Source organism: Sinocyclocheilus rhinocerous, unplaced genomic scaffold, assembly GCF_001515625.1.
Source record: "Sinocyclocheilus rhinocerous isolate Xijiao unplaced genomic scaffold, SAMN03320098_v1.1 scaffold2213, whole genome shotgun sequence".
Lineage (NCBI taxonomy): Eukaryota > Metazoa > Chordata > Actinopteri > Cypriniformes > Cyprinidae > Sinocyclocheilus > Sinocyclocheilus rhinocerous.
Genome location: NW_015634046.1, coordinates 77797 through 103608, shown reverse-complemented (window position 1 = coordinate 103608; position 25812 = coordinate 77797). Strand labels below are relative to the sequence as shown.

At 35.4% G+C, this 25812-nt stretch overlaps 1 protein-coding gene across 1 annotated transcript in view; it reads right to left on the bottom strand.

Annotated features, from left to right (window-relative positions):
- Window positions 1-25812, bottom strand: part of LOC107745359 (formin-1) — a 95654-nt gene that overhangs the window by 10908 nt on the left and 58934 nt on the right. Inside the window, exons 9-16 of the mRNA XM_016559231.1 lie at window positions 23845-23932; window positions 20976-21037; window positions 18170-18258; window positions 15799-15928; window positions 12656-12802; window positions 11417-11476; window positions 10699-10819; window positions 1708-1800 (exon numbers count right to left, since the gene is read on the bottom strand). Coding sequence (XP_016414717.1) covers window positions 1708-1800; window positions 10699-10819; window positions 11417-11476; window positions 12656-12802; window positions 15799-15928; window positions 18170-18258; window positions 20976-21037; window positions 23845-23932 — 790 coding nt within the window. The remainder of the gene's footprint in view (window positions 1-1707; window positions 1801-10698; window positions 10820-11416; window positions 11477-12655; window positions 12803-15798; window positions 15929-18169; window positions 18259-20975; window positions 21038-23844; window positions 23933-25812) is intronic.

Below are 25812 nucleotides of genomic sequence, written 5' to 3'. Positions count from 1 at the left end.
GTGGTGCTCGTTATTGTATTTTAAAACACTATTGCAATGTTTTCAACTGACATTATGGCATTTAAAATAAAATTATCCCAAACGTAACTGTGGCGCGTGTGGCTGTGCTGCGCAGTCAGTGAACTGCTTCCATCGGCGCTGCTGCAGCAAAACACACTGTTGCTAACATGAAACATTATCATGAGTATTATGACCAGTACTTAATTTGATCCTGCTGGATCCTGTTCCGGAAAATGTCAGATTTTGAATTTTTGCGTTCCGGTAGGCCTATTTGTTTTTAAAAATCCGGCATTTACAGTGCATTAGACCGTGACGGTGCGTGCGTGCATGCATACGAGGACGGAGCGCGGGTTTGGCTAGATGTATCTCATTCGGCACAAATCCAAATGTTTCCATATTCGCAAAGTATTTGAATGTTAAACTATTATTTATAATGTAAACTAGGCTTGTACTTTACACGCATTCGCATATAGACGGAAAAGATCATCCTCTTCACATGAGCAAAAACGTCCTTGGCATAACAGCAGAGTGGACCGGTATACTACGGTCTATTTAGCGATCGAACAGCTGAAACATTAAAAAAACTCAATTTTTGGAGTAAGATATAATCCGCAAAAGTGTTTTATTTTATTTTTGCACACTCACAGTAAAAACAGAAGATTTGTGCTTTTGTAAAATAAAGCAAACGAACAGGATGCGCGTTGTCATCTCGGTTCTCGGTTTCCTTTCCGTGAACTTGTTTATGGAACTTACATAGGCTATACATTTTCCTTAAAGCATCCCATTTTGTCCCAGGGCTTGAAAACCTGTGCTCTGGGCTAGTTAGGTCCTGCAGAAACTCGTGAACGATGCTCTAGTTGTGGCATCACCGTTTAGTGACATCATTGAATGCTCCGGGAAAATGTGTTGTCAGTGTCAGTGTCGGTCACAGCGCCTTTTAATTGCTGTTTTGAACCCAGTAATTATTTATTTACAAATTGTAAGCTCTGCTTATGACATAAGTGTGACATAAAAGCTTTGTTTATTAGAGGAATATTTGGTTAGCTGGTTAATGTTACATCGCGACCATGCTTTTGGATGCCGTTCGAGCCCATATATCCTACATTTACGCGGCTTTGTTCTGGTTTGCCGGTTGGTCACGAATTTCCAAAAATTCAGTAATATTTAGGCCTTGTTTCTTTTCCTAAATCCTCACCGTCTAACCCTCTAATTTCACAGGTTTATTTTATTGTCATTCACTTTTAATCACTGTTTTCGCATCTCTTACTGTGGTAAACATGCGGGAAGGGAAATGAAAGATTTCATGGCCATGAATTAAGAATATATATTTATTAGGTTATATAATTTCTATTGCTTTCCATGTTGAAGAACTTTGAGTTGTTTCTATTTTAATGTACTTTTAAAGTTTAAATCACATTAAAAGCTTAATTTGTACATTATGAATGAATGACATGAATGAATGAATCACAGCCGCTCGCACGTGTTTTGCGCATCAACCATCGATGGCTTTAATCGATTGCATCTCTTATCAACAATCGATCATCGATGAATCGTTGACATCCCTACATTGATCAGTTGATTGATTTCTCCTACTGATGATGCAGATGACCAGAAAACCAGTTCACCCAGGTCTAGTCCTGCTTGATGAGGAACCCAGTCAGATGCTGTATTTCTGTAACAGGTGAAGGGGATGTTTTTGAGACTCACCGGTGCTGACGAAGGTCTCCATCTTGTCCTTGAAGGGCTGTAGATGTTCCTCAGAGGAGTTTTCACACACCTGCTCAACCTCCTTCACACACGCTGCAGGACAAACACATGAAGAATCAGAAATACCGACTACATACGGCCTACTAAAACAAGTACACACATCAGACATCACATCTGATATCAGTCCCATCCAGTTATTATCACTGCCTCAGCAGTGGATGCTCTGCAGTGAATGGGTGCCGTCAGAATGAGAGTCCAAACAGCTGATAAAAACATCACAATAATCCACACCACTCCAGTCCATCAGTTAACATCTGGAGAAGACAAAAAATGTCAAGTTTTGGGCTGTTTTGGCTTGTAAACGCTGCTTGATCTGTGCAGATTTCTCTCCTGATTCAGACCAGAACACTTTTTAACTGGAGGAAGTGTTATTATGGATTATGGACTCATATTTTAGTTTAAAATGTCTCAATGCTGGATTTGTTTCAGCTTTTGTCTTCTCCAGATGTTAACTGATGGACTGGAGTGCTGTGGATTGCTTGTGGATTACTGTGATGTTTTTATCAGCTGTTTGGACTCTCATTCTGACGGCACCCATTCACTTGCAGTGAGACACTGATGCAATGCTACATTTCTCCAAATCTGATGAAGAAACAAACTCATCCTAATCTCGGGTGACCTGAGGATGAGCACATTTGCAGCACATTTTTATTTTTGGGTGAACTATTCCTTTAATTAAAGGAGTCTCATTTTAATTCAACTTTGACTCCCAATAGAGCAGCTGATGTCACACACAGTTCATTTATCACACTAGAAATGGCAAGTGCATTGCATTGCATATCTGCCACAGAGTTTTTAAGCATACACAACATTCCCGTAACGCACCGCATTCTAACTACATATTGCATGAATGGTATGATATTAGGAACTGATGGGCTGCTGAGTGAAGCAGCAAGGCGGTGAATTAATGAAGCGCAGGTGAGTTCTGCGTATCACGTTACCAGCACATCCATAAACGAGTTAAACGAGAAACATGAGGAAGAGGTGTGTGAATCTCATCTCAAACAGATGAGCATCAAAGACGCTTTTGGAGCGAATTCAACGGAACCAGAGCAAGAATGCTTTTGATTTCCGGACCGACTGCTCTGGTGTCAAACATGAGACTCGTTTATGAGTTTCCTAATGATTTCAGAGTATGCAGCTCATTATGATGACGGTGAGTTTGAAATCTGTCTGATACGATATCATCATCGTCTCAGTGCATGCTTCGCATCTTTGAGCCAATCAGCTGAGCTGTAGATGTCATGTGACGACATGTGTCTCTGAAGCAGCACAGATGTGGATGGAGTTTGTGTTGTTTGTGCTTCACAGAGTCTTTGTTGTGCTGCCAAACAACTGCGTTCACACAAACTCACAGAAATCACTCAGCAGCTCCGCTCTCTGTCCTCCAAACGTGTACACGCGGCGTGTGTGTATGGATATGTTTAGCATTAATGAATCTAGTAAATACCTGCATGTGTTTATCATTGCTGTAATATGGATTTTTATAAAGCTTTGTTTTTATATAAACCTCATACTTTTACAAAAAACGCAATTGATTTGTTCTCTGAAAGTTCATCTATGATTTATCTTTACATCATATCTTTACTTAACTCAAGGACACAATTAATAATAATAATTACCTGTATTTAATAATTTTACAGGTTAAATGGAATCTGTTTTTAATAAGTTTTTTTATTGGTTTTTCATTACAAATCAAATTAAACAATTCCTCAACCCTCACCAATAAATCCCTGGGAGATATATATTACATATATAGATCAAATCTATTTTGTAAATGCATATTATCAGTCTTGCTGTAAACAATTCAACTGTACATTTGTCAGGGTTCTTTTAGAATCACTGATATATTATTATCTTTTTTGGCTAATATTTTAAATTAGATTTTTTTTTTTATATATATATATTTTCTGTTTTCACTTTAATAAAAGTTTTAGTAATTTTGTTGTATTATTGTAATTAAAAAAAATAAATAAATATATATATATATAGTTTTTTTTTATTAATTTGCGTATGTCAGTGATATTTTATGACTAATTATTTTATTTTATTTATATGTTCAATTAGATTAAATTTTTATATTTTGTTTTCACCCTAGTTAAAGTTTCAGTGGTTTTGTTGTAGTTTTTAAAATTAAAATTTAAAAAAATTATTGATTTGCATATATTAGTGTTGTTTTATATGACTGATAATATCTCGAATTAGATTTAATTTTCAGTTTCTGTTTACACTTTAATATTAAAGTTTTAGCAATTTTATTGCCATTTTAATATGCCCATATAGTTTTAATTTTTTATTTATTAGTTATAGATTGTCTAGTTGTAGCTATTTTAGTAGTTCAAGCTAAATTAAACTGAACTAGCTGAAATAATATATTTAATGTCAGTTAACGTTTATTTTGTTTTTAAGTAACAAAAATGTCAATCCTCTTAAACTCCACCTCTTTCTTATAAGAATGCTTTCAAATCCACCTCCAACCAATCAGCATCTGATGCACAGAAACAAGCGCTTAAGTTCAGACTTCATGAAAACAAGTTATTATACATAATAAATATTGAATAATGGCTACTTAAAGAAGAGACAAGGGGAACCAAATGATGGAAATGATGACATCAGGTTATCGCATTAAAAAATAAAAAACAATCAATAAATAATAAGAACAGAAAATAAACAGAGCATCGACTGTGGGATCACAGCATCACTCACGACACATCTAATGAATCTAGACTGAAACAGGACTGAATATTGAGCTTCAGTTGCAGTCTTGAGTCTTCCATCGTCTAACCTGTAAAACCACGAGAGCTGATTTATCTCGAGGCGCCGGCCTCGGCCTGTCAGGCGGGTAACAGCGGGGATTTATACGGCTCTGACAGAGCTCTGAGGTTGTATATAATTGTGGATTATCTACTGAAATTCTTCGGCTTTGCTGCGATGGAAATGATCCACTGCATGCTATATAAATAACTCCCGGCCGGCTCGCCAGACAAACGTCTTGTCCCCTGAAAGACTTTCCAAAACATGACGTCTAAAGCCGTGTGAGACGAAGTTTGTATGCGTGTACAAGCATGGTTTTGGTTAATTCGCTCTTTCATCATTTGTAACAGTGGAGGATGCGAGGAATGCCTCTATTGTCTCCACTCGTGGCATATGGGCTCCATTGATGCACCACTTACGCTCTTATTAAAGGTTATGTAAATGTTAGGACAAAACATTCTTCAAATAATGTTTATGTGACGTTCGTACAACATTATTCATATCTGACATAGGTTCTTGTAGTGTTGAGAGGAAACATTCTTAGCACAATGTTCTCAAAACGTGTCGTTAATGTGTGTTCAATGTTTTTGTAATGTTAGCAGAAAGAAATTTGATTATAATATTCATGTAACAGCCAATGATGATGTTTGTTTTTGATACATTTTAATAGAAAATGTTCTTAGAGCAATATTCGTGGAATATTAAACAACCGATGAACTAAATCTTGGGGGGAAATGTGTTTTTTTTATTATTATTAAAAAATCCTCAGAACGTTTTCAAAATAATAGACTGGAACGTTCCTCGAACGTTCACATAACCAAGAAACAACATCTCAAAACAGATGTTTTAATGTTGAGAGAACATTCAAATGTTACATATTTATTAAAGTTTTAAAAATTACAAAACGGAATGTTCCTTTAACATTCGCGTAACCAAGAACCAACATTCCTCAGATACAAAAAAATGGGTGTTCTAAACATTTGAGATAATATTCAAATGTAACTTTCTCGTAAAATTTTCAAAATGATGAAATGGAATGTTCGTCGAACATTCACACGACCAAGAAGAAACATTCTTTAAATATAACAAACAGCTGTTTTAAATGTTAAGAGAACATTCAGATTTAACGTTTAGTTTTTTTTGATGATGTTTTTGAAAATGATAGGATGGAATGTTCCTAATACATTAAAAACTGGACATTTGGACCGTAAAAAAAAACATGCGCTGGAGCTTCTAGAACGCCGACGGTTGGTTATGGAACCCTCTAGACTCAAAGTAGGAGTTTCAGACATTCACAGACTGTCACAGCGTCGTTCAGAACTCCGACATGTGAGTAAACGAGACTCAAACACATACAGATCCTTCAGTCTGAGAGCGCTTCATCTGGAAACGCTCAATAACGGCCAGTCCAGAGCTGTTCTCCTTTGATAACCATTACTCATGCGATGATGTTTGTCTCTTTGTCATTAAAATGTAAGACAAACAGCTGTGGTTTCCGTCTCTGAAGTTTTTTTGGTCTCTTTTGTGTTTTCATTATTTTGCCCAAAGTTGGCTGGATATTCCCGTGTTCTCCGTGCATGAAGAGGTTAGTGGGGTTTTGTTTTCAGGATTGCGGTCGCGCTTCCCCGGGAAATTACACGCCCCACCAGCGGCTTCATCAAAAGAGCAGCGTCTGACCCGAGACAGCAGACAGAACATACAGGTTCTGATTAATGCTTTAGTTTGTCTCCGCTATTAACCTTACTTCAGCTTTTAGACGCTTCTTTAACTCGAGTGTGTCCGCTCTATACAGAAAAGAGAAAATATTGTATTTAATGCTAGAATTCAAGCTAAGATGCATCTGATCGATGCATTTATCTGAATTAATTATGATATACACTACCGGTCAAAAGTTTGGAATAATTATGAATTTTTAATGTTTTTGATAGAAGTTTCTTCCACTCAAGGCTGCATTTATTTGATAAAAAAAATACAGTAAAAACAGTGAAATATTATTAGAATTTAAAATAGCTGTTTTCTGCATGAATATATTGTGCAATGTAATTTATTTCTGTGATCAAAGCTGTATTTTCAGCATCATTACTCCAGTCTTCAGTGTCACATGATCACAAGATTAAAAAATAAATAAATAAATAATTTAATACTTTTAATCATCAAGGACGCACTAAATTGATTAAAAGTGACAGTAAAGAGATTTCTAATGTTACAGAAGACTTCTATTTCAGATAAATGCTGTTCTTTTGAACTTTCTATTCATCTGTGAATCCTGAAAAATAAAATGCATCACGGTTTCCACAAAAATATTGTGCAGCACAACTGTTTTCAACATTGATAATAATCAGAAATGTTTCTCGAGCAGCAAATCAGCATATTATTATGATTTCTGAAGATCATGTGACACTGAAGACTGGAGTAATGATGCTGAAAATACAGCTGCGCATCACAGAAATAAATTACAGTTGAACACATATTCACACAGAAAGCAGTTCTTCTAAATCGTAATAATATTTCAGCATTTTTACTGTATATTTAATCAAATAAATGCAGCCCTGGTGAGCAGAAGAGACAGTGAGGTGACTTTAAGAACACAGAAGTAACTCCATCAGCAGCATCGGGGTGAACTGTAGGTATGAAACCCTTCTAAGGAGCTGGAATGGAGATCAGATTTCTGGTAAAAGTTGAAGGGAGCGGCGCGGAGGGCAGAGTTCAGACGTGTAAGCGGCCCCTGAGACTGACCCCGTGTCGCGACCCCTCCGTGTCACACACCGCGGGTGTGAAATCAGCAAACACACACGAGGCGTCACCCACCGTCTCTGATATCAGTTATTTCTCCTACACTGCAGTGTCTGGATTTAAATGAAGAGCAATTTGAAACTGTTGCTGATTCCAAAAAGATACTTCCGAGAAAAAATAGACTCAAATGTGTCTCCTCTAGAATTTAAATAGATTTCAATGATGTCTCAAATTGCCAATAAAGTCAGAGATCTCAATATTAGGGCCCTATGAACTTTTCTCATATTCTGTTTTATTCTTTCCCAAATTATTTTTTTTCCATTAAAATTTTTCTAAAGTTGAATTCAATTTTAATAATCTAAAAGGATGCATAATCAATTGAATTTACAATTTATTTAACAATGTAATAATTTATTAAAAGTTTAAAGCCAGAGATCGCAATATTACGGCCCTATGAAATCTCTTTAATTGTTTTCCCAAATTCTGCTCAATTTTCTCCCAGATTCTGTGTTTTCGGTTTTAATTTTTCTGGAATCCATTTTATTGGTTTAATTCAATTTTAATAATTGAAAAGGATGTACAATAAACTGAATTCTGAAAATTTCAGAATTTATTAAAATTTTATGTTTTATTTATGTTCCCCCCCCCTCCCCCCAAATTCTGTGTTTTATGTTTACATTTTTCTGGAATTAATTTTAATGATTGGATTCAATTGTAATCATGAAAAAGGATTTATAATGAGTTGAATTACAGATTTATCCCTCCCCAGATTTATTTTTTCTTTTCCCAAATTCTGTGTTTTCCATTATAAATGTTTCTGAAATCAATTTTAATGGTTTAATTTAATTGTAACAATCAAAAATGATGTTTAATCAATTCAATAACAATTTCATAATTTATTAAAATAAAAAATAAAAAATACTGCCCTATGAAATGTCTTTTATTTTTTTCCAGAAATTTTGTTTTAATTTTTCTGAATTCTGTGTTTTGATTTCATACAAATTTATTACCAAAAATTTTGTTAATCAAATGTATGTAACTAACAATTTAACTAATCCCTATATCAATGCAATCAAATTAAATCTGAACAACTCCTTCAAATGCACAAAAGAGGCTTAGTGTTAAAAAAAAGATGAAAAATCGATATATTTAAAAAAATAAATAAATAAAAACTATATTTTATTATTTTTTTAAAAAACAATTTTTCCAAACTGTAGTATTATTATTATTATTGAGTAGTAAATTCTACTGTACAATAGTAATGTATTACTGTCATGATGTTGTAGTGAAGAAGTCAGAATTTTCTGCATCATGGAAATCATATGCCCCTACAATACCTGATCTGAGCTATTAATGATTCATCCAGAAACTCTGCGCTCTCGCTTTAAACAGAAATGACGGCAGGAATAATTAGGAACACTTGCAGCTCTTTATGATGGCACGGCATAAATATTTATCCCTGTCTGCTGCCGTCGTAGTGCCAGCGCCCGAGGACTCGCGTTTGAGGCTTTGTTGTTGTGGTGTGGATCAAATGCGAGGCCCTTATTCTGCATTTATTGTCTTGCGTTTGCGTGCTAATAAATGAGTGACATTTACATTTACAGACATTTACAGACAGCTCGAGGTGGGGCGGCAGTGGTTTTGTATTTTCCCTCGGGTCACTGAGGATCAGGGTTTTTAACAGCGATTCTCAAATGGAGGGGAATGAGGAGAGAGCATATCTAATTGCTTTCATATGCCATATTATTGGCTGATTTAAATAATTGCAGACACCGGGGGCTGGGGGAGGGGGCGTGACCTTTGACCCCTGCGGTGGCCTGGAGCACAGGCTACGGTAAAAACGCTTTTTCCAGTGTAAAATGAAAAGTAATTGCTTTTAACTGCATGTTACTTGACAGACGGAGTGATGAACATCATCAGTTCGCTCATTTCTATTGTTTTGCTTTGTGCGGGAAACATTTATGATGCTTTACCCTCATAACGCATTCAAAATCAGCCGACTATATTCACATTCCCAGTCCGATTGGACCAAAATAATCGTTACTTTATAAATATTTTTCAATTAAACGTATTGTATCTGATCAGCAACTTTTCATTAATGAGTGAATGTGATAAAAATGTATATATAAATTATATATATTTATATTTCAATATTGATGAGAATTTTTTTTTTATATATCATTGTATGAAATGTTTTTACACTAATATAACTTAAAAGATCATTTAAAAAAACTATTTTTGACACCGAATGGTGCTCCATACACACCCGGGTTCAAAAATGACCCGAACACTAAACAGTAATTGTATTTTTTAAACAGCAATTGTAAAAAATCTGGGAAAAAAAATGTTTTGACGGTCTTAAAGCATTTGCAAAGTTTCATTTCCTTACTAAAAACTAAACTGAAAAACTAAAAATTTTTTGGGAATTGTTATGCATCTCTTCTGGGTGAAACTCAGGTCAAAACTGTATTTTTTTAATGAATCGTTTGAATGAATGATTCAGTGACTCACTTCGCACCACATATTGACAAAGTAACGCAAGAAGAGTCACTGAACCAATCCATGAATCAATCTGAACAACTCTGTTTAGTGAATAGATTCAAAAGTGTCCCTGGAATGAAGCTCTTGTTTCAGTTGGCTCTGTATTTTTTTAATGAATCATTTGAACGAATGATTCAGTGACTCATTTTGCGCCGCATACTGACAAAGTAATCCCAAGAAGAGTCACTGAACCAGTCCATGAATCAATCTGAACAACTCTGTTTATTCAAAAGTGTCACTGGAATAAAGCTCTTGTTTCAGTTGGCTCTGTATTTTTTTAATGAATCATTTGAACGAATGATTCAGTGACTCATTTTGCGCCGCATACTGACAAAGTAATCCCAAGAAGAGTCACTGAACCAGTCCATGAATCAATCTGAACAATCTTTAGTGAATAGATTCAAAAGAGTCACTGGAATAAAGCTCTTGTTCCAGTTGACTCTGTATTTTTTTAATGAATCATTTGAACGAATGATACAGTGACTCATTTTGCACCACATATTGACAAAGTAACCCAAGAAGAGTCAGTGAACCAATCCATGAATCAATCTGAACAACTCTGTTTACTGAATAGATTCTAAAGAGTCACTGGAATAAAGCTCTTGTTCCAGTTGGTTCTGTATTTTTTCAATGAATCGTTTGAATGAATGATTCAGTGACTCACTTCGCGCCACATATTGACAAAGTAACCCAAGAAGAGTCACTGAACCAATCCGTGAATCAGTTTACTAAACAGATTCAAAAGATTCACTGGGACGAAGGTCGCTATTAACATCTTTCTCATTTTATGGTCACTGAGTAAAAGGATGCCTGCTATACTTTTCCAATGTGAGATGCTGTCGTTCTGTCCATCTTCAGCATTAAATAAGCACAACACCACAGACAAACGGATGAGACTCATACCTGTCAGCTCCTTCTTTAACTTGCGAAGGTCTTTTGCGAGATCTTCAAACTTGACCTGAGCAGCGTGGAAGAGATCCTGAGGTTCAGGCAGCGGGAAAACGCTCTTCTCTGTTCCTGCGTTCTGAAACGACAACAACAATACAATAGCTCTGTTTCCATCCACCTATTGTTATGCGCATATTAGGATATCGCATAAAAAGACGCTGGATGGAAACGCCAAGATGCGCATAAATTCTAAAAATGCGCATAAAAAACTTGCGCGCTTAACTAAGTAGGATAAATTTCTTATCCGAAAAGAAAACATGCACATAAACTACGATGGAAACACTTTTACTGAATAAATTCCTTAATGCGCATCAATGGTGCTTTATCGCAAATTGTTTTATGCGATATTCCAATTTAGTGCATAAGTTTAATTCATTACTTTGGATGGAAACATAGCTAATCTGTCAAGAAAGACTCTGCTTGTAACTCTGTATTTTTTCAATACAAATATCTACACATTGTTAAATGAAGATACATTCACTTAAGATGCAAAATGACGATATGAAGTCTGGTTTTATGAGAAACTGATCAAAATTAAGTGGGTTTTTGCTTAAAACAAAAACAAATATCCGCTAGTGTGGTCGGAAAAGCAATCTTGAATGCAGTGAAATACAATAAAAGAAAAAAAAAAATTTTAGTGAAAAAAATAAAAATAATAAAATAAAAGCTGTACCTCGTCCATGTTTCGCAGGTAGTACGACACCACATAATCCACCAGACTCATACGATTGTCCTGATGGGAAAGAAGGTCATTAGCAGATGTTATGAGTGTTATTTTGGTAACACTTTACAATACGGTGGTACTAATATGCATTAATTAAATGCTTAACTAATGCACAGATCATCATGTGTTAATATAGTATAACTCATGAAGAACTAAACCATTTATTAATAATTACTGCATCAGCAACAAATTAACATTCTGTATGATTCATAGATTACGTAATCAATAAATTGTTATCAGTTAAATGTGTCATAATGTATTAATTCCCTAATAACATAAAGCAATAATCCCCGTGAAGCCGTGGTTTACAGTGAATTTATAACAGCTAAGGGGCGTTGTTAGGAAAGCGGAGTGCCTAAAACCCCCTTAAATTCACTATAAACCACGGCTTCACAGGGGTTATTGCTTTTATAAAACGGTTATTCCATATACGTAGTAAGGTTTCACAAAATAAAACGGAGCAAATAAAGTGTAATGATATTAATAAAAACAGTATTCTTCCACCAAACAATGTAGTTCCTCAGAAACAGTTGTGGTTGCTACAAAGTGGTTGCCGAGCAACACACAAACGTAAACAAAGGTGTATGTTACTTTGTAGAGTCATTTACAACAGCTTCGAACGCGGCTCAGCCAATCAGAATCAAGCACCGGAACTCTCTGTTTTATAAATTACATTAAGTAATAGTACTTCCAGATAATTAATCATTAGCTAATGATTTGCAAAAATATAATTATGTTATGTTATATATACTTTACTTGTGGAGGCACATGACTAACTACTAATTCTAAATCCATAACCACAATGACATGTTACTTAACAATTAGTTAATAGTTCTGTCTGTCTTAATTGTCCTATCCTAACAAACCATACATCAATGGAAAGCTTATTTATTCAGCTTTCAGATGATGCATAAATCTCAATTTTGAAAAATTGACCCTTATGACTGGTTTTGTGGTCCAGGGTCACATATGTTATTAGGGAATTAATACATTATGACACATTTAACTAATAACAATTTATTTATTACTTAAACTATGAATCATACAGAATGTTCATTAGTTGCTGATGTAGTAATCAATAATAAATGGTTTAGTTCTTCATGAGTTATACATTAACTCGTGATTATCTGTGCATTAATTAAGCACGAATTAATGCATATTTGTAAAGTGTTACCGTTATTTTCATACCCTGCTCTTGACATCTTTTAATTTAGGCAGAATGTCCAGTCCGAATCCGTCTGCCTGTCCTCGGGTCCGGTTTCCACCGTTCATGTAGTTCCCAAAGGCCAAGATGAGGCCGATCACGTCCTTCACGCTGTCATTCTCAAGAAAAGTCTGGAAAAACACTTACATTTGTGAGCCGTGCTGGCAAAATGAGTGTGAATGCGCACGGGTTCATTTTGAGCTTCTCAGTTTGTGTAAATCCACATGGGGTTCAGAGTATTATTTTTTTTTAATCCACAGTAATGTCACACTTGTCTAGTACAAATGTTGCTTTGTTTCATAATTACAGTGTATACGTTTTTCTTTATTTTCCCTCAAAAATTGGAAGTGAATTGTGACAACATGCCCCGTAGGTGGGGTACATTGTAACATCTGAGGGGCACGATGTAACATGACCATATGACAGTTTAAAATGTTATCTGATCTCATGAAAACTAAGACAAACTGAAATCTTTTGTCAATAAAATAATTATTTATTTCAAATAAAATAATGGCGTTTTTTAAGAATTCAAAATAATCTGATTTCGGAGTTTGACAATGAACACTTGCAACCATGCTTAAGACGGCCCACATAAACAAGCTTTACATGTCTTAAAAAAATGATTTCTGAACATTAAACATTGACTGTCAGTCTGTATTCCCCTGTTTCTCAACGTGACGCAGTGTTACAACGTTCCTCATCTGCGCAACTGGAATTTAAAACTGGTTAGTGTCTTCTGCTAGTTATTGAAGCATTACAAAAAAACTATCTAAACTGATAAATAACAGATCGGAGATTAAAATGTCAGCAGATTTGTCTCTTCTTAAACGAATAATAAAAACTGAGTTGAAAAATTTACTTAAGCCAGAAATGTAATTTTACTATGGTAAAATAAATGTTCAGCGATATCTTCAAAAGATTTTTGAATTTTGGCGCACTTTTTTTCTCTATATAATGTTGATATGGTAACTAGTAAATACTGTAGATTTTGTTATGCAAGCATGTGTGAAAATATTTAAACCGCTTGTGTTACAACTAACCCCGCGTTACTTTATGCCCTGCGCTCCGCTATTACAAATACATTTAAGTAGGGATGCACCGATACCGATACTAGTATCGGTATCGGGCCCGATACTGCGCTCCTGTACTCGTAAAAATGCCCCGATACCAAACGCCGATACCACACAGCGTGTGAATAGAGCTGTGTCCAGAAAAAGAAACACTGAAAACAGAACAACAGAGAGTAGAATGGAGTTATTAGAGATTAAGGATGTCTATGAAGTAGATGTAAGTAATTAATATAATGTTAAACATTTAATATCCACGCCTGTATAGCGGATGTGCGCGAGCTTGTCGAGTGAATATTTCACAGACATCACTGGAAAGTTTGGAGTTTGGTCGGATATTTCAAAAGCAAGTAAGTAAAACAATGCACAAGTTACTAAAGTTATTTGACGGTAAGGAGAGCGAGAGCGAGAGAGTAGTTCGGTCGGATATGTCAAAAGCAAGTAAGTAAAACAATGCACAAGTTCCTAAAGTTATTTGACGGTAAGGAGAGAGCGAGAGAGAGAGCGAGCGAGCAAGAGAGAGAGAGAGTCCGAGAGCGCGCACTTCTGTTGCATGATCTTGATTGCTGTTCGCTCCATTAGCGCATGCATTTGGATTAAAACTAAATCGTAAATATAAAGCAAACAAAAACTATAGGTGCATTCACTATAAACAACATTTATTTTAAACGTCAAGCATGCACAACTTTATTTAAAGCAGAAGTGAAACTAGCAGACTGTGTGAAATGCGCTAGGATATAAGTGTCTTTCTCATTCTGCACCAATACAAACGTGTTTAGCTTGCTTTAAAGGCCAAAGTATATTTCGTTTTTTACTCGTACGCGAGGGTCCGAGTACAGCGCGCGTGACACAAATTACATCACCAAATAGTATGCGTGCACTCGTATAATGTATAACGAGTGGTTGCCTTCATTATTTTAGGAAAACGTTTTGTGATTACAATATTGAGCTGCTCTAATGCGCCATTAAAATGAACAGTGAAAGTAACAAAAGCTTATACAATACATTTTAACAGGTATAATTAAGTGTGGAAATAACTGAAGGAAATATCTGTTTGCTAAATGAAGCCATCTAACATGATTCATATTATTATTTTGTTTCTGTACCCAATATTAAAAAAAAAATTACAAATGCTGTGAAAATATTGGTATCGGCGAGTACCAAAAAAATGAAAGCATCGGTATCGGACTCGTTCTGAAAAAAGTGGTATCGGTGCATCCTTACAATTAAAAGGTTAGTTCACCCAAAAAAGAAAATTAGCCCATAAATTACTCACCCTTAGGGCGGAGTCCGCCGTCTTTCTTTGGCATCAGAAAATAATGACTGTAGAAGCCGCTCTCACGCTCTGCAAGGGGCACTGTCTCTACTGCGCGTTTTGCGAGAAGATTGTGTATTTCCTCTCGCAGAACTGAGGCATTCTGCTCCCGTACAGTGGACATTAACACACCATTGAAACGGGGCGGTCTGCGGAAGAACTGAAGCGTGTAGCCGTTCTTTATTGATTTCATAACCCACCCTGATACCCCTGGCAGCGTCTGCCACGCTTCTGTGAACTGTGACAGCGGGCGAGGCGGGCTGCACACCGTGACGGATAACTCGCCGTTGTAGCTTGCGCTCACTGTTGTACACGGAAGCAGCTCCGGGAGGATGACGTATGAGGTCAGCGTTGCGCATGCGCCGGTGAGTCTCGTGAAAACCAACGTTTGTTAACAGGAGCAAAGAAAGCAAAGGAAAACCAGTCTCCTCTTGGTTTATATCGAAATCCTCCGACATTCTTCTTTACAAATCCTCGTTTTGTACTTCTAATAAGTGACCGTTGTTTTGTTTTGATCTCACCCCTGAGCTTCTGCGTTCGTCACTTCTGAGCGGCGCATGCGCACTGCTTCCGTGTACAACAGTGAGCGCAAGCTAGATTAAAGTGAGTAATTTATGGGGTAATTTTCATTTTTGGGTGAACTAACCCTTTAAGTATATTTATTTTTCACTAGGGTTAACAATAACAGAAGAAATGGCAAAATAAATCAGAAAAGCAGAAGAGTCGTTTCAGATCTTTATTGTACCTTGCACACAGCAGAGATGATCTCCACCTTCCGATGGACGGATGATATGGAGTCCACGAACACAGACTGGAATATGATGCAGTGCGCACGCCGGGCGAAGTCGGGAATCTGGGAGAGTTCGTACAGGAATCTGCGCGGGAAGATGAAAGAGATCGAAGCGGTGAGCAACAGCCTCGGCACAATGTCTTCACACGAACACGCCAATCTGGATGCAAGTAAGTGCACTTAAGTGTGATTATGCTGAATATTAGCGGCACGAGTCAGAGCATCGCTGCGTTCCTGTTTGACGCACTACAGCGAGGGTCAAAGGTCACACACAGCTGGCTGATTTGGTTTTACAGGAGCGCTTCAGATGTTTGTGCAGCATCTGAGAGCTCATCTCTCACCCTTCAGTTCATAAAAAACAAGCCACATTAACGCACTTACACGCCTGACATTCAGCAGGGTTAGAAAGCAGAGGCATTTATTGTAATAATAATGTGTTGTAAAGCGTTTAATCATCCTTTTGAGGAACGACTGAATGTCTGATGCTGCGTTACGGATGTCAGTTCTTGTGTGGTACACTAAAAAAATATTTTTCCAAGTTAAACAAAGTATAATACATCATTTTGAAAAATAAAACAAAGATTACTGGAATATGTTTTACACTCAGTGATCACTGATATACAGTACTGTCATAGTTTTTAAGATTCTGAATTAGATTTTATTTTTTTATAATTTCTGCTTTCATGTTCATTTTAGTTCAAGTTTTAGCAAATTAATTTTTTTTGTAATTTTTATAATTTATTAAAATTTTAATTTGTGCAATTTTGTCATTTTTTTGTTTTTAAATGTTTATTTAATACTTTTTATTTCAGTTTCAATTTTTTGTTAATTTAGTACATCAAATTAAACTAAGCAAAAATGAGAAAAGTTGCCGAAATAAAATAGGTTTAAGTTTTTTTATTATATTTCATTTCAGTTAATATTTATTTTATTTCAACACTGAAAAAATTATTCATTGAATTTACTTTTTTTTTTTTTAAGGTAAGTGGTTGCAATCAATTTATTTTAGCTACATTTAAAGAAACAAATGTAGTTGACTAACTTTCAACATATTTTTTTATTAAATGTAGCTAAAATAAATTGTTTGTAACCACTTACCTTAAAAAAAATGTAGCATCATTTTTTTCAGTGAAGTAACATTTTTTGTTTTAGTTTTAGTTAACTATGTTAACCCTGTTGACAAAGAAAATACTATTTCAGTCATGTTTAATTAATGTTAATGTTAATTCAATTCAATGTTACTTGCTGTTTCTTTGTAATTATTTGTGAAAATCACTATCAGTTTCTGAGTGAATATAGTTTTAAAGTAAATCCTACTGTAAATGTGTGGCTTCTTGGCTTCACATGAGGCTCTTAAAGTCTCATATTGACAGTACACTATATATAAAGTTTAGATCTTGTGGCGATATTTTCAAAACCTTTGTTTTTATGAGCTGATGGTTTGAAGTCAAAATTGTTTCGTGATAATTATGATACAGACAGAGTTTAACACGTTTAACCTGGAACTCTACTATAACTAGTCGTACATGGAATGTGAACCAGAATATGCTGATTTCAGCAAATCATCAATTCAGATGTTGTTATAATAACACTGTCCTGCATTATATTTGCTGAATAAAATCCAATACTCGTTTCTTGCTCATTTTGAGCCACTGATTCCAAAAATAATGTCTGTTTTGCTGGAGAAATATGATGCATTTTGTAGCATTTTTGCTTTTGAGAATCATTTGTGCATTGAAGAAGTCTTGCAATGCTCATTAATCAGCAGGAAAACATCATAAACACATGAATCCTGTCTATTTGATCAATTCTCAGCCCATTTTCACAGTTAGAACACTGTTATAAACCTCATCCTGATTTCAAGGTCAGATTTATGTACTGCAACCAAACAGACAGAGAAAATGACAGATTTTGTTAAAACAAGCTTATTTTGCTTATTTGTAAAGGTCTTTGACATTAAACGGAGTATTTGAACATATTTTTCCAGTCCTTTGCTGAAGTTCAGTGATGCATTCTAAACTCTTTTTGTCATTAAAACTGAAGCTTTTGACATTTCACGGCTTTTGTTATTTAAAAGCTGATACATATATAGAATTTGAACATCCTAATTTCTCTCTTGTAAAAAAACAACTACTCGATGGAAAGTTTGTATTGATATTTCTGAACTCAGCATCATCAAATGTACTGATACTATGCCTTTTTTGCAAATCAACAGAATGAAGATGCAGGACTGTGTTATAAATGTTACAATTATTATCCTAATATATGGTCTCTGACACAACCCACGACTTATTCAGAGAAGGATCAGAGCGACTGAATGACATACAGCTCCGGTTTATCCAGAAGTTTCACCTCGTCTTCTTTAGACGTCTCGTAATGTTTCTTGATCTTCTCCAGTTCGTCAGGCTGAGCTCTCTGTCAACATTCACAACAAAACCATTAGGAGTAAAACTAGTCATTGCAGGACCATATAATGCAGTCTTTGCGTGATTATAATAGCAATGGCACAAAAACATCCATCGGTTTAACTAGATGCTGGTGATGGATCAAGAGCTAACTGGGTTTCAAATCACTCATTTTGTGCAATATTACAGTCATAATTCATCTTTTATAGGTCTCTCACACAAAAGATGATGAGGATCTATTGATGATCCCCAACTGTATTTTTAGTCAATGGAGACCAGAAACAGAAAAAAGAAACTCAACAAAAGATGACGTGGGTGAACTATCCCTTTAAGACACAGATAGAAAGATAAACTTCAGATATCATACAAAATTTTCAGAGAATGTCTTAAACGGTATCAGAGTACTGCTAAGGAAGCTCAGAGAGTCAGATTTAATTGCACAAAATGCATATAGGCCAAAGATACTTTTTAATACGATTAATGTCTTTTTAAATCCCGCTCCTAGTGCCTCATTAGAATTCTCCACTGATTTGTGTGAACAGTTTTTAAAACATTTTATCCATAAAGTCGAGTGTATCAGGTCTAACATACCTTCTCAAAATTGTTTTCCTCTAGAAATGGCTTCTCATCAGAGCTCCCTACCTCTTTTCCGACCCGTGTCACCTCCACAGCTTTATGATATTGTTCTTAGTATGAAGCCCTCATTTTGTCACTCTGATGTTCTGCCTTCTCAGATTTTTAAAGAGGCTTTTCCAGCCTTAAGTCAAGTTGTTACTGCTATTATCAATAGCTCCTTAACAAATGGAATCGTACCAGCTTCTTTTAAACATGCTATAGTCCAACCACTGTTAAAAAAGCATAATCTTGATCAGCATGACCTAAATAACTATAGACCCATTTCTAAATTATCTTTCATCTCAAAAGTTTGGGGAAAAGTTGTCTATTCTCAGATCTCATCTTACTTAAGTACTTTTAATATTTGTGACACATTTCAGTCTGGGTTTAGAGAATTTCATAGTACTGAATCTGCCCTTTTGAAGGTTACTAATGATATTTTACTTTCCCTTGACTCTGGTTCTTGCTGTATCTTAATCATGCTTGATTTAAGTGCAGCATTTGATACAATAGATCATGACATCCTTCTTCAAAGACTTGATCAGGTAGCTGGTTTCCAGTTTGCTTCCTACCTTAAGGACAGATCTTTTTCTGCGAATTTGGGGAATTGTTTCTCATCTCGGTCTCAAATCTCCTATGGTGTTCCACAGGGCTCTATTTTGGGTCCTCTCCTTTTCTCCTTATATATGCTTCCACTCGGTTATATTTTTCAGAAACATAATTTATCATATCATTTCTTTGCCGACGACACTCAACTTTATTTTCCTGTTAAAAACAATAACTGCTCTATGTCTAATCTGTTTGCATGTCTTCAGGACATTAAATGCTGGATGGACTTGAATATTTTACAGTTGAATAATGATAAAACTGAAATAATGGTTTTTGGTCCAACAACTGTGTCTTCTGGCATTGTTAAGCAGCTTGGCCCCGTGTCATCAAATGTACGCGACTGAGTTAGAAACCTTGGCGTTGACTTTTGATAAGCAGATCAGTGCTGTTGTGAAAAGCAGTTTCTTTCAATTAAGATCAATTGCTAGAATCAAGAGGATGCTTTCCATGACCTTCAAACAGTAATTCATGCGTTCATAACTTCAAGGTTGGATTACTGCAACTCACTTTATCTGAGTTTGCCAAAATCATCTCTGCACCGATTGCAATTGGTGCAAAATGCGGCAGCCAGATTACTGACTGGCACTAGAAAACGTGAGCACATTACCCCAGTACTCGCCTCTACACTGGCTCCCGGTCAAGTTCCGTGTTGATTTTAAGATTTTGCTCTTTGTTTTTAAAGCTCTATATGGTTGAGCTCCCCAGTATATTTGTAATCTTCTCATTCCGCATTCCACCTCTAGATCTCTTCGGTCATCTAGCCAATTTCTCCTCTCAGTCCCTCGTTCACATTTTAAAACTAAAGGCGACCGGGGTTTTGCCGTGGCAGCTCCTAGGCTCTGGAACAGTCTTCCCCTCCACATAAGATCTTCCCCTTCTATTTCTTTGTTTAAATCCTCTTTGAAAACCTATTTTTATTCTGTATGTTTCTGTTTGAGGGTGTACAATTTTATTTGTCCCTTTGTCTGTCTTGATTGGGTATGTTTTTACTTTGTTTTATATTTGTTGTACAGCACTTTGGTTGCAACTTCTGTTGTTTTTAAATGTGCTTTATAAATAAATAAACTAAACTAAACTAAACCAGTTTTAGTTTTAGTACACACAGATATGAAGTCTTAAAAAGGAAATACACAATACAGTATATAATGTTAATAAAATCTGGAACAACTAACAAACTGATCAAATCATCAGATCATGGTTAGAGTTAAATGGGGACATGGGGTAATGTCCTCATAAGTCACCTTCTCCTTGTAATACCTGTCATACCCATGTCATTATACAAATTTGTGTCCTCATATGTCCCAATAAACACGCACGCACACACACACACACACACACACACACACACACAGTAACACATTTAATGAAGCAATAAAGACAAACAGCTGGTGCTGTTAAAACACCGACTGTAGAAAATAAACAAAGAGTGAAGAACGAGAATAAAAATCAGGTGTTAATCTGGTGAAGGTTTGGGTTTCATGACGGCTGGATTTGAATACTCACGTTCTCATATAAAGCTTCAATAGTCTCCAGATCCACCACAGAATGATCCACCGTCAGAACAGCTGCAATATAAAGACTTCATGAGACGCAAAACAAACACATCCTCGTTACAAACACCAGATCTGTCCGTTTACTACAGTCACAACTGCAAAAATAAAGTTTTTTTGTGTGTGTTTGAAATGCTTCTTTCTGTTTTTTTCTGGGTGTTTTTCAGCCTAATTTTCTCCCAGAAAAGACACATTTACACCTCTGGCCAGTTGCATTAACTGTGTCTTATTAACTAGTCTGACCAACTAGTCTTACTTTTCAGATTCAAATTAGACCAGTTTACATTTTTACGTAAGTTATGACCTGTGTTAAATAAAACAATCAAATGACTAACTTTTAAGCCTATAGTCTAAGCAGCTTATGCAAGCGGCCGCTGGAAATAAACAGCTTATGAAGCAGAAATACATCAGATTGTGCTCTATTTCTAGTGACCAATCAAATGTGAGTAAATGAGTGTGATTGATCATGTGACTGTGTACAGACGCTCAGATTGTGTTTGTATGCAGCAGCGTTTTTCTCTAGACTCATTTAAATCTCATGAGGTCTCTGATTATATTAATTTATTATTATATGTTTCATTATTTTGTTTATGCTACAAAAATTAATGGATTTATTTTAATTTATTTATTAATAAAAAATATTTTTGAGAAAACACATTTTTTTTAATTGCTTTAAGCGTCTTTTTTTTTTGTTGCAAACTTAGATATTTGTTAACCTCTTCAGTCATTTTGACTGAAAAATGTTACATTTTGACATTTTAAAAACCATCGGAATGAGATGACACTTGGTGACTTTTGTTGCATTAGCTAAGTGAACACACTCATAAATTCCAATCTGAATCAAATGATTCGCGATTCGCACTCCGAAGTCCCGATCTGAATCAAATGATTCGTGAACATGCTCAGAAGTCTAAAGAAGGCTCTTCTGCTCAGCAAGGCTGCTTTTAATTTTACAGTAAAAATACATGCCTGATTCAAGAAGGGGGTCTGATCGCCAAAAAATATTATTTTACTAACTTATTAATTTTAAGTTAAATTCTGCTTTGTTGGTATAATGTCTGCTAGAATGTTAAAAAATGTTAAATATTTTTTCGGAGTTCAAATCGCGAATCATTTGATTTAGATTGGAACTTCTGAGCGTGTTCACGAATCATTTGATTCAGATCGGGACTTCGGAGTGCGAATCAAGAATCATTTGATTCAGATCGGGACTTCGGAGTGCGAAACGCGAATCATTTGATTCAGATTGGAACTTCTGAGCATGTTCACGAATCATTTGATTCAGATCGGGACATCGGAGTGCGAATCGCGAATCATTTGATTTAGATTGGTACTTCTGAGCGTGTTCACGAATCATTTGATTCAGATCGGGACGTCTGAGCATGTTCACGAATCATTTGATTCAGATCGGGACGTCTGAGCATGTTCACGAATCATTTGATTCAGATCGGGACGTCTGAGCATGTTCACGAATCATTTGATTCAGATCGGGACGTCTGAGCATGTTCACGAATCATTTGATTCAGATCGGGACTTCGGAGTGCGTCCCGATCTGAATCAAATGATTCGTGAACATGCTCAGAAGTCTAAAGAAGGCTCTTCTGCTCAGCAAGGCTGCTTTTAATTTTACAGTAAAAATACATGCCTGATTCAAGAAGGGGGTCTGATCGCCAAAAAATATTATTTTACTAACTTATTAATTTTAAGTTAAATTCTGCTTTGTTGGTATAATGTCTGCTAGAATGTTAAAAAATGTTAAATATTTTTTCGGAGTTCAAATCGCGAATCATTTGATTTAGATTGGAACTTCTGAGCGTGTTCACGAATCATTTGATTCAGATCGGGACTTCGGAGTGCGAATCAAGAATCATTTGATTCAGACCGGGACTTCGGAGTGCGAATCAAGAATCATTTGATTCAGATCGGGACTTCTGATCTTGTTCACGAATCATTTGATTCAGATCGGGACTTCGGAGTGCGAATCGCGAATCATTTGATTCAGATTGGAACTTCTGAGCGTGTTCACGAATCATTTGATTCAGATCGGGACTTCGGAGTGCGAATCGCGATCATTTGATTTAGATTGGAACTTCTGAGCGCGTTCACGAATCAATTGATTCAGATCGGGACTCCGGAGTTCGAATCGCGAATCATTTGATTTAGATTGGAACTTCTGAGCGTGTTCATGAATCATTTGATTCAGATCGGGACTTCGGAGTGGGATTCGTGCTCTGACATCCCAATCTGAAATGATGGTTCGCAAATATTTTGATTCAGATCGGGACTTCAAATCGCGTATCGCGAATCATTTGATTCATTTGCACGATCCGAATCCTGATCTGAAATGATGGATCGCGAATCATTTGATTGAGATCAGGGTTTCGGAGCGGATTCACAAATCTTTTTTTCTGATTTTTTTATTAAACAGTAGAAAACATCAAACCATTAAGGCAGTACAGTTATAAAAACAAAGAAAAAAGAAAGAATACACAAATATAAATCCCTTAGGAAAATTAACAGTGGTTTTACTATAGTAAAAGTGTAGAAACCATGTTTTTGTTTTTGTTTAACCACAGTTTTACTACAAATACCATGGTTAAACTAAAAAAGTGATATATTTACACTTTAAGAGGACACACAGGATGAATATATAGAGATGCAGTTTTCACTGTTTTAGGATGAACAGAAATTCAGATAGTTTCCATTTAGCCTACTTGTCTAGATCAACTTTGAGTAAAGAAAAGAGAGGTTTAGAGCCCAATTTTTGTTTCTGTATTTGAAATTTAGCTATCAGGAAACAAATTAAATAAGTTATATCTCACCCTGCTGAATGTCCTTCATCTCCAGGTGGAGGCTGGATATTAATATTCCCACGGTCTGAGAGCGTTTGCCATCCAGCAGCTTGATGATCTACGAGAGAAGAGAGAAGAAATTAATACTTTTATTCATGACAGACACATTACGTTGATCAAAAGTAACAGCAAATACATTTATACTGTTGCAAAATATTTCCATTTCAAATAAATGCTGCTCTTTCGAACTTTCTATTCATCTGTGAATCCTAAAAAATAAAATATATCACTGTTTCAACAAAGATATTGTGCAGCACAACTGTTTTCAACATTGATAATAATCAGAAATGTTTCTTGAGCAGCAAATCAGCATATTAGAATGATTTCTGAAGATCATGTGACACTGAAGACTGGAGTAATGATGCTGAAAATACAGCTTTGATCACAGAAATAAATTACAGTTTAACAGATATTCACATAGAAAACAGCTGTTTTAAATTGCAATAATATTTAACTATTTTACAGCGTTTTTGATCAAATAAATGCAGCCTCGGTGATGCAATTCATGTAAAATATATACATGTAAAATACAATGTCCACAAACACCATCAGTGTTCTGTTTACAAGGACAAGTCTGTTGAAAGTCAATTAAATTAATTCTTTCACAGTTTGATCTGATTTTCCCATCAGTCTCCAGTGTAACTAAATGACGATGTTTTGTGAAAGCACTGTAATAAATCTCAAGCGTTGTGTTTTTGTCACGTTGCATCAGAGGAAACATCTCGTCAGTTCTCGTGTGATACTGTCACAATTAGCAGCTCGCGGTGAGAAGAAGAAAAAGCCACAGAAAGTGGCTCCATTAAAAGGCCATCGTTGAGCTCTGGACGAGATTTTATAACAAACTATAAATTCACAGGTATATATATATATATATATATATATATATATATACAATTTATTTATTCATTCATTCATCTATTATTTATTTCATTTCAGGGTTACGGTTGTCAGCATGTCATGAATGAATGAATATTATTTATTTATTAATTTATGCATTTATTTATGTATTTAACAATTTCTTTATATATTTCACCATTTATTTTATGATTTAACTTTGAGTAATTTGGCCCTCCATACACACATTTAACAAATATTAAATTCAAAATTTAAATATTTTATTTCTTGAATTGAAAAATATCCTATATACTTTTATACTTTTTATAATGAATATGTTCCTGACACGTTTCTTAGAGCGAGTGTTCGAGGAAGGAAACATTCTAGATCTGATTCACGCTTCATGTTTATTTCAGAACATTCAGTACCTGCCGCTGTCCTGGAGTCAGTATGAAACCGCATTTAACACATTTAATAACTCAACATTATTAAACACATCAGGTTTCTAAAGCACAGCGAGCAGCCGCTGCAGCAAACATCATTATTACAGAAGTTCATGAATTCTGGAATTTCAAACAGAATACTTCGATCTACAGTCGACCATCAAACGCTTCCCAGAATAGACGCCAATAAACACACAGCGTTAAAGACTCAAAGTTAGAAACAATTAAAATCTCAGTTTCTTTAAGAAGCATCATTACTGTTCAAGCTGCATATTAATAATGATTCATCTGTCTGTGTGATGTTTACATTCTTCACAGAGACGTCAGGAGACGAGAGACACACTAGAACACGCAACAGAAAGGACAAATAAAATAAAATAAAATAATCAAGAAATGAGAGACACACCAGAACATGCAACAGACTGGACATAAAAAAAATATCTAAAAAAAAAAATAATAATAAATAAATAAAAAAATAAATAAAATAAAATAAAATAAAATAATCAAGAAATGAGAGACACACCAGAACATGCAACAGACTGGACATAAAAAAAATATCTAAAAAAAAAAATAATAATAAATAAATAAAAAAATAAATAAAATAAAATAAAATAAAATAATCAAGAAATGAGAGACACACCAGAACACGCAACAGACAGGA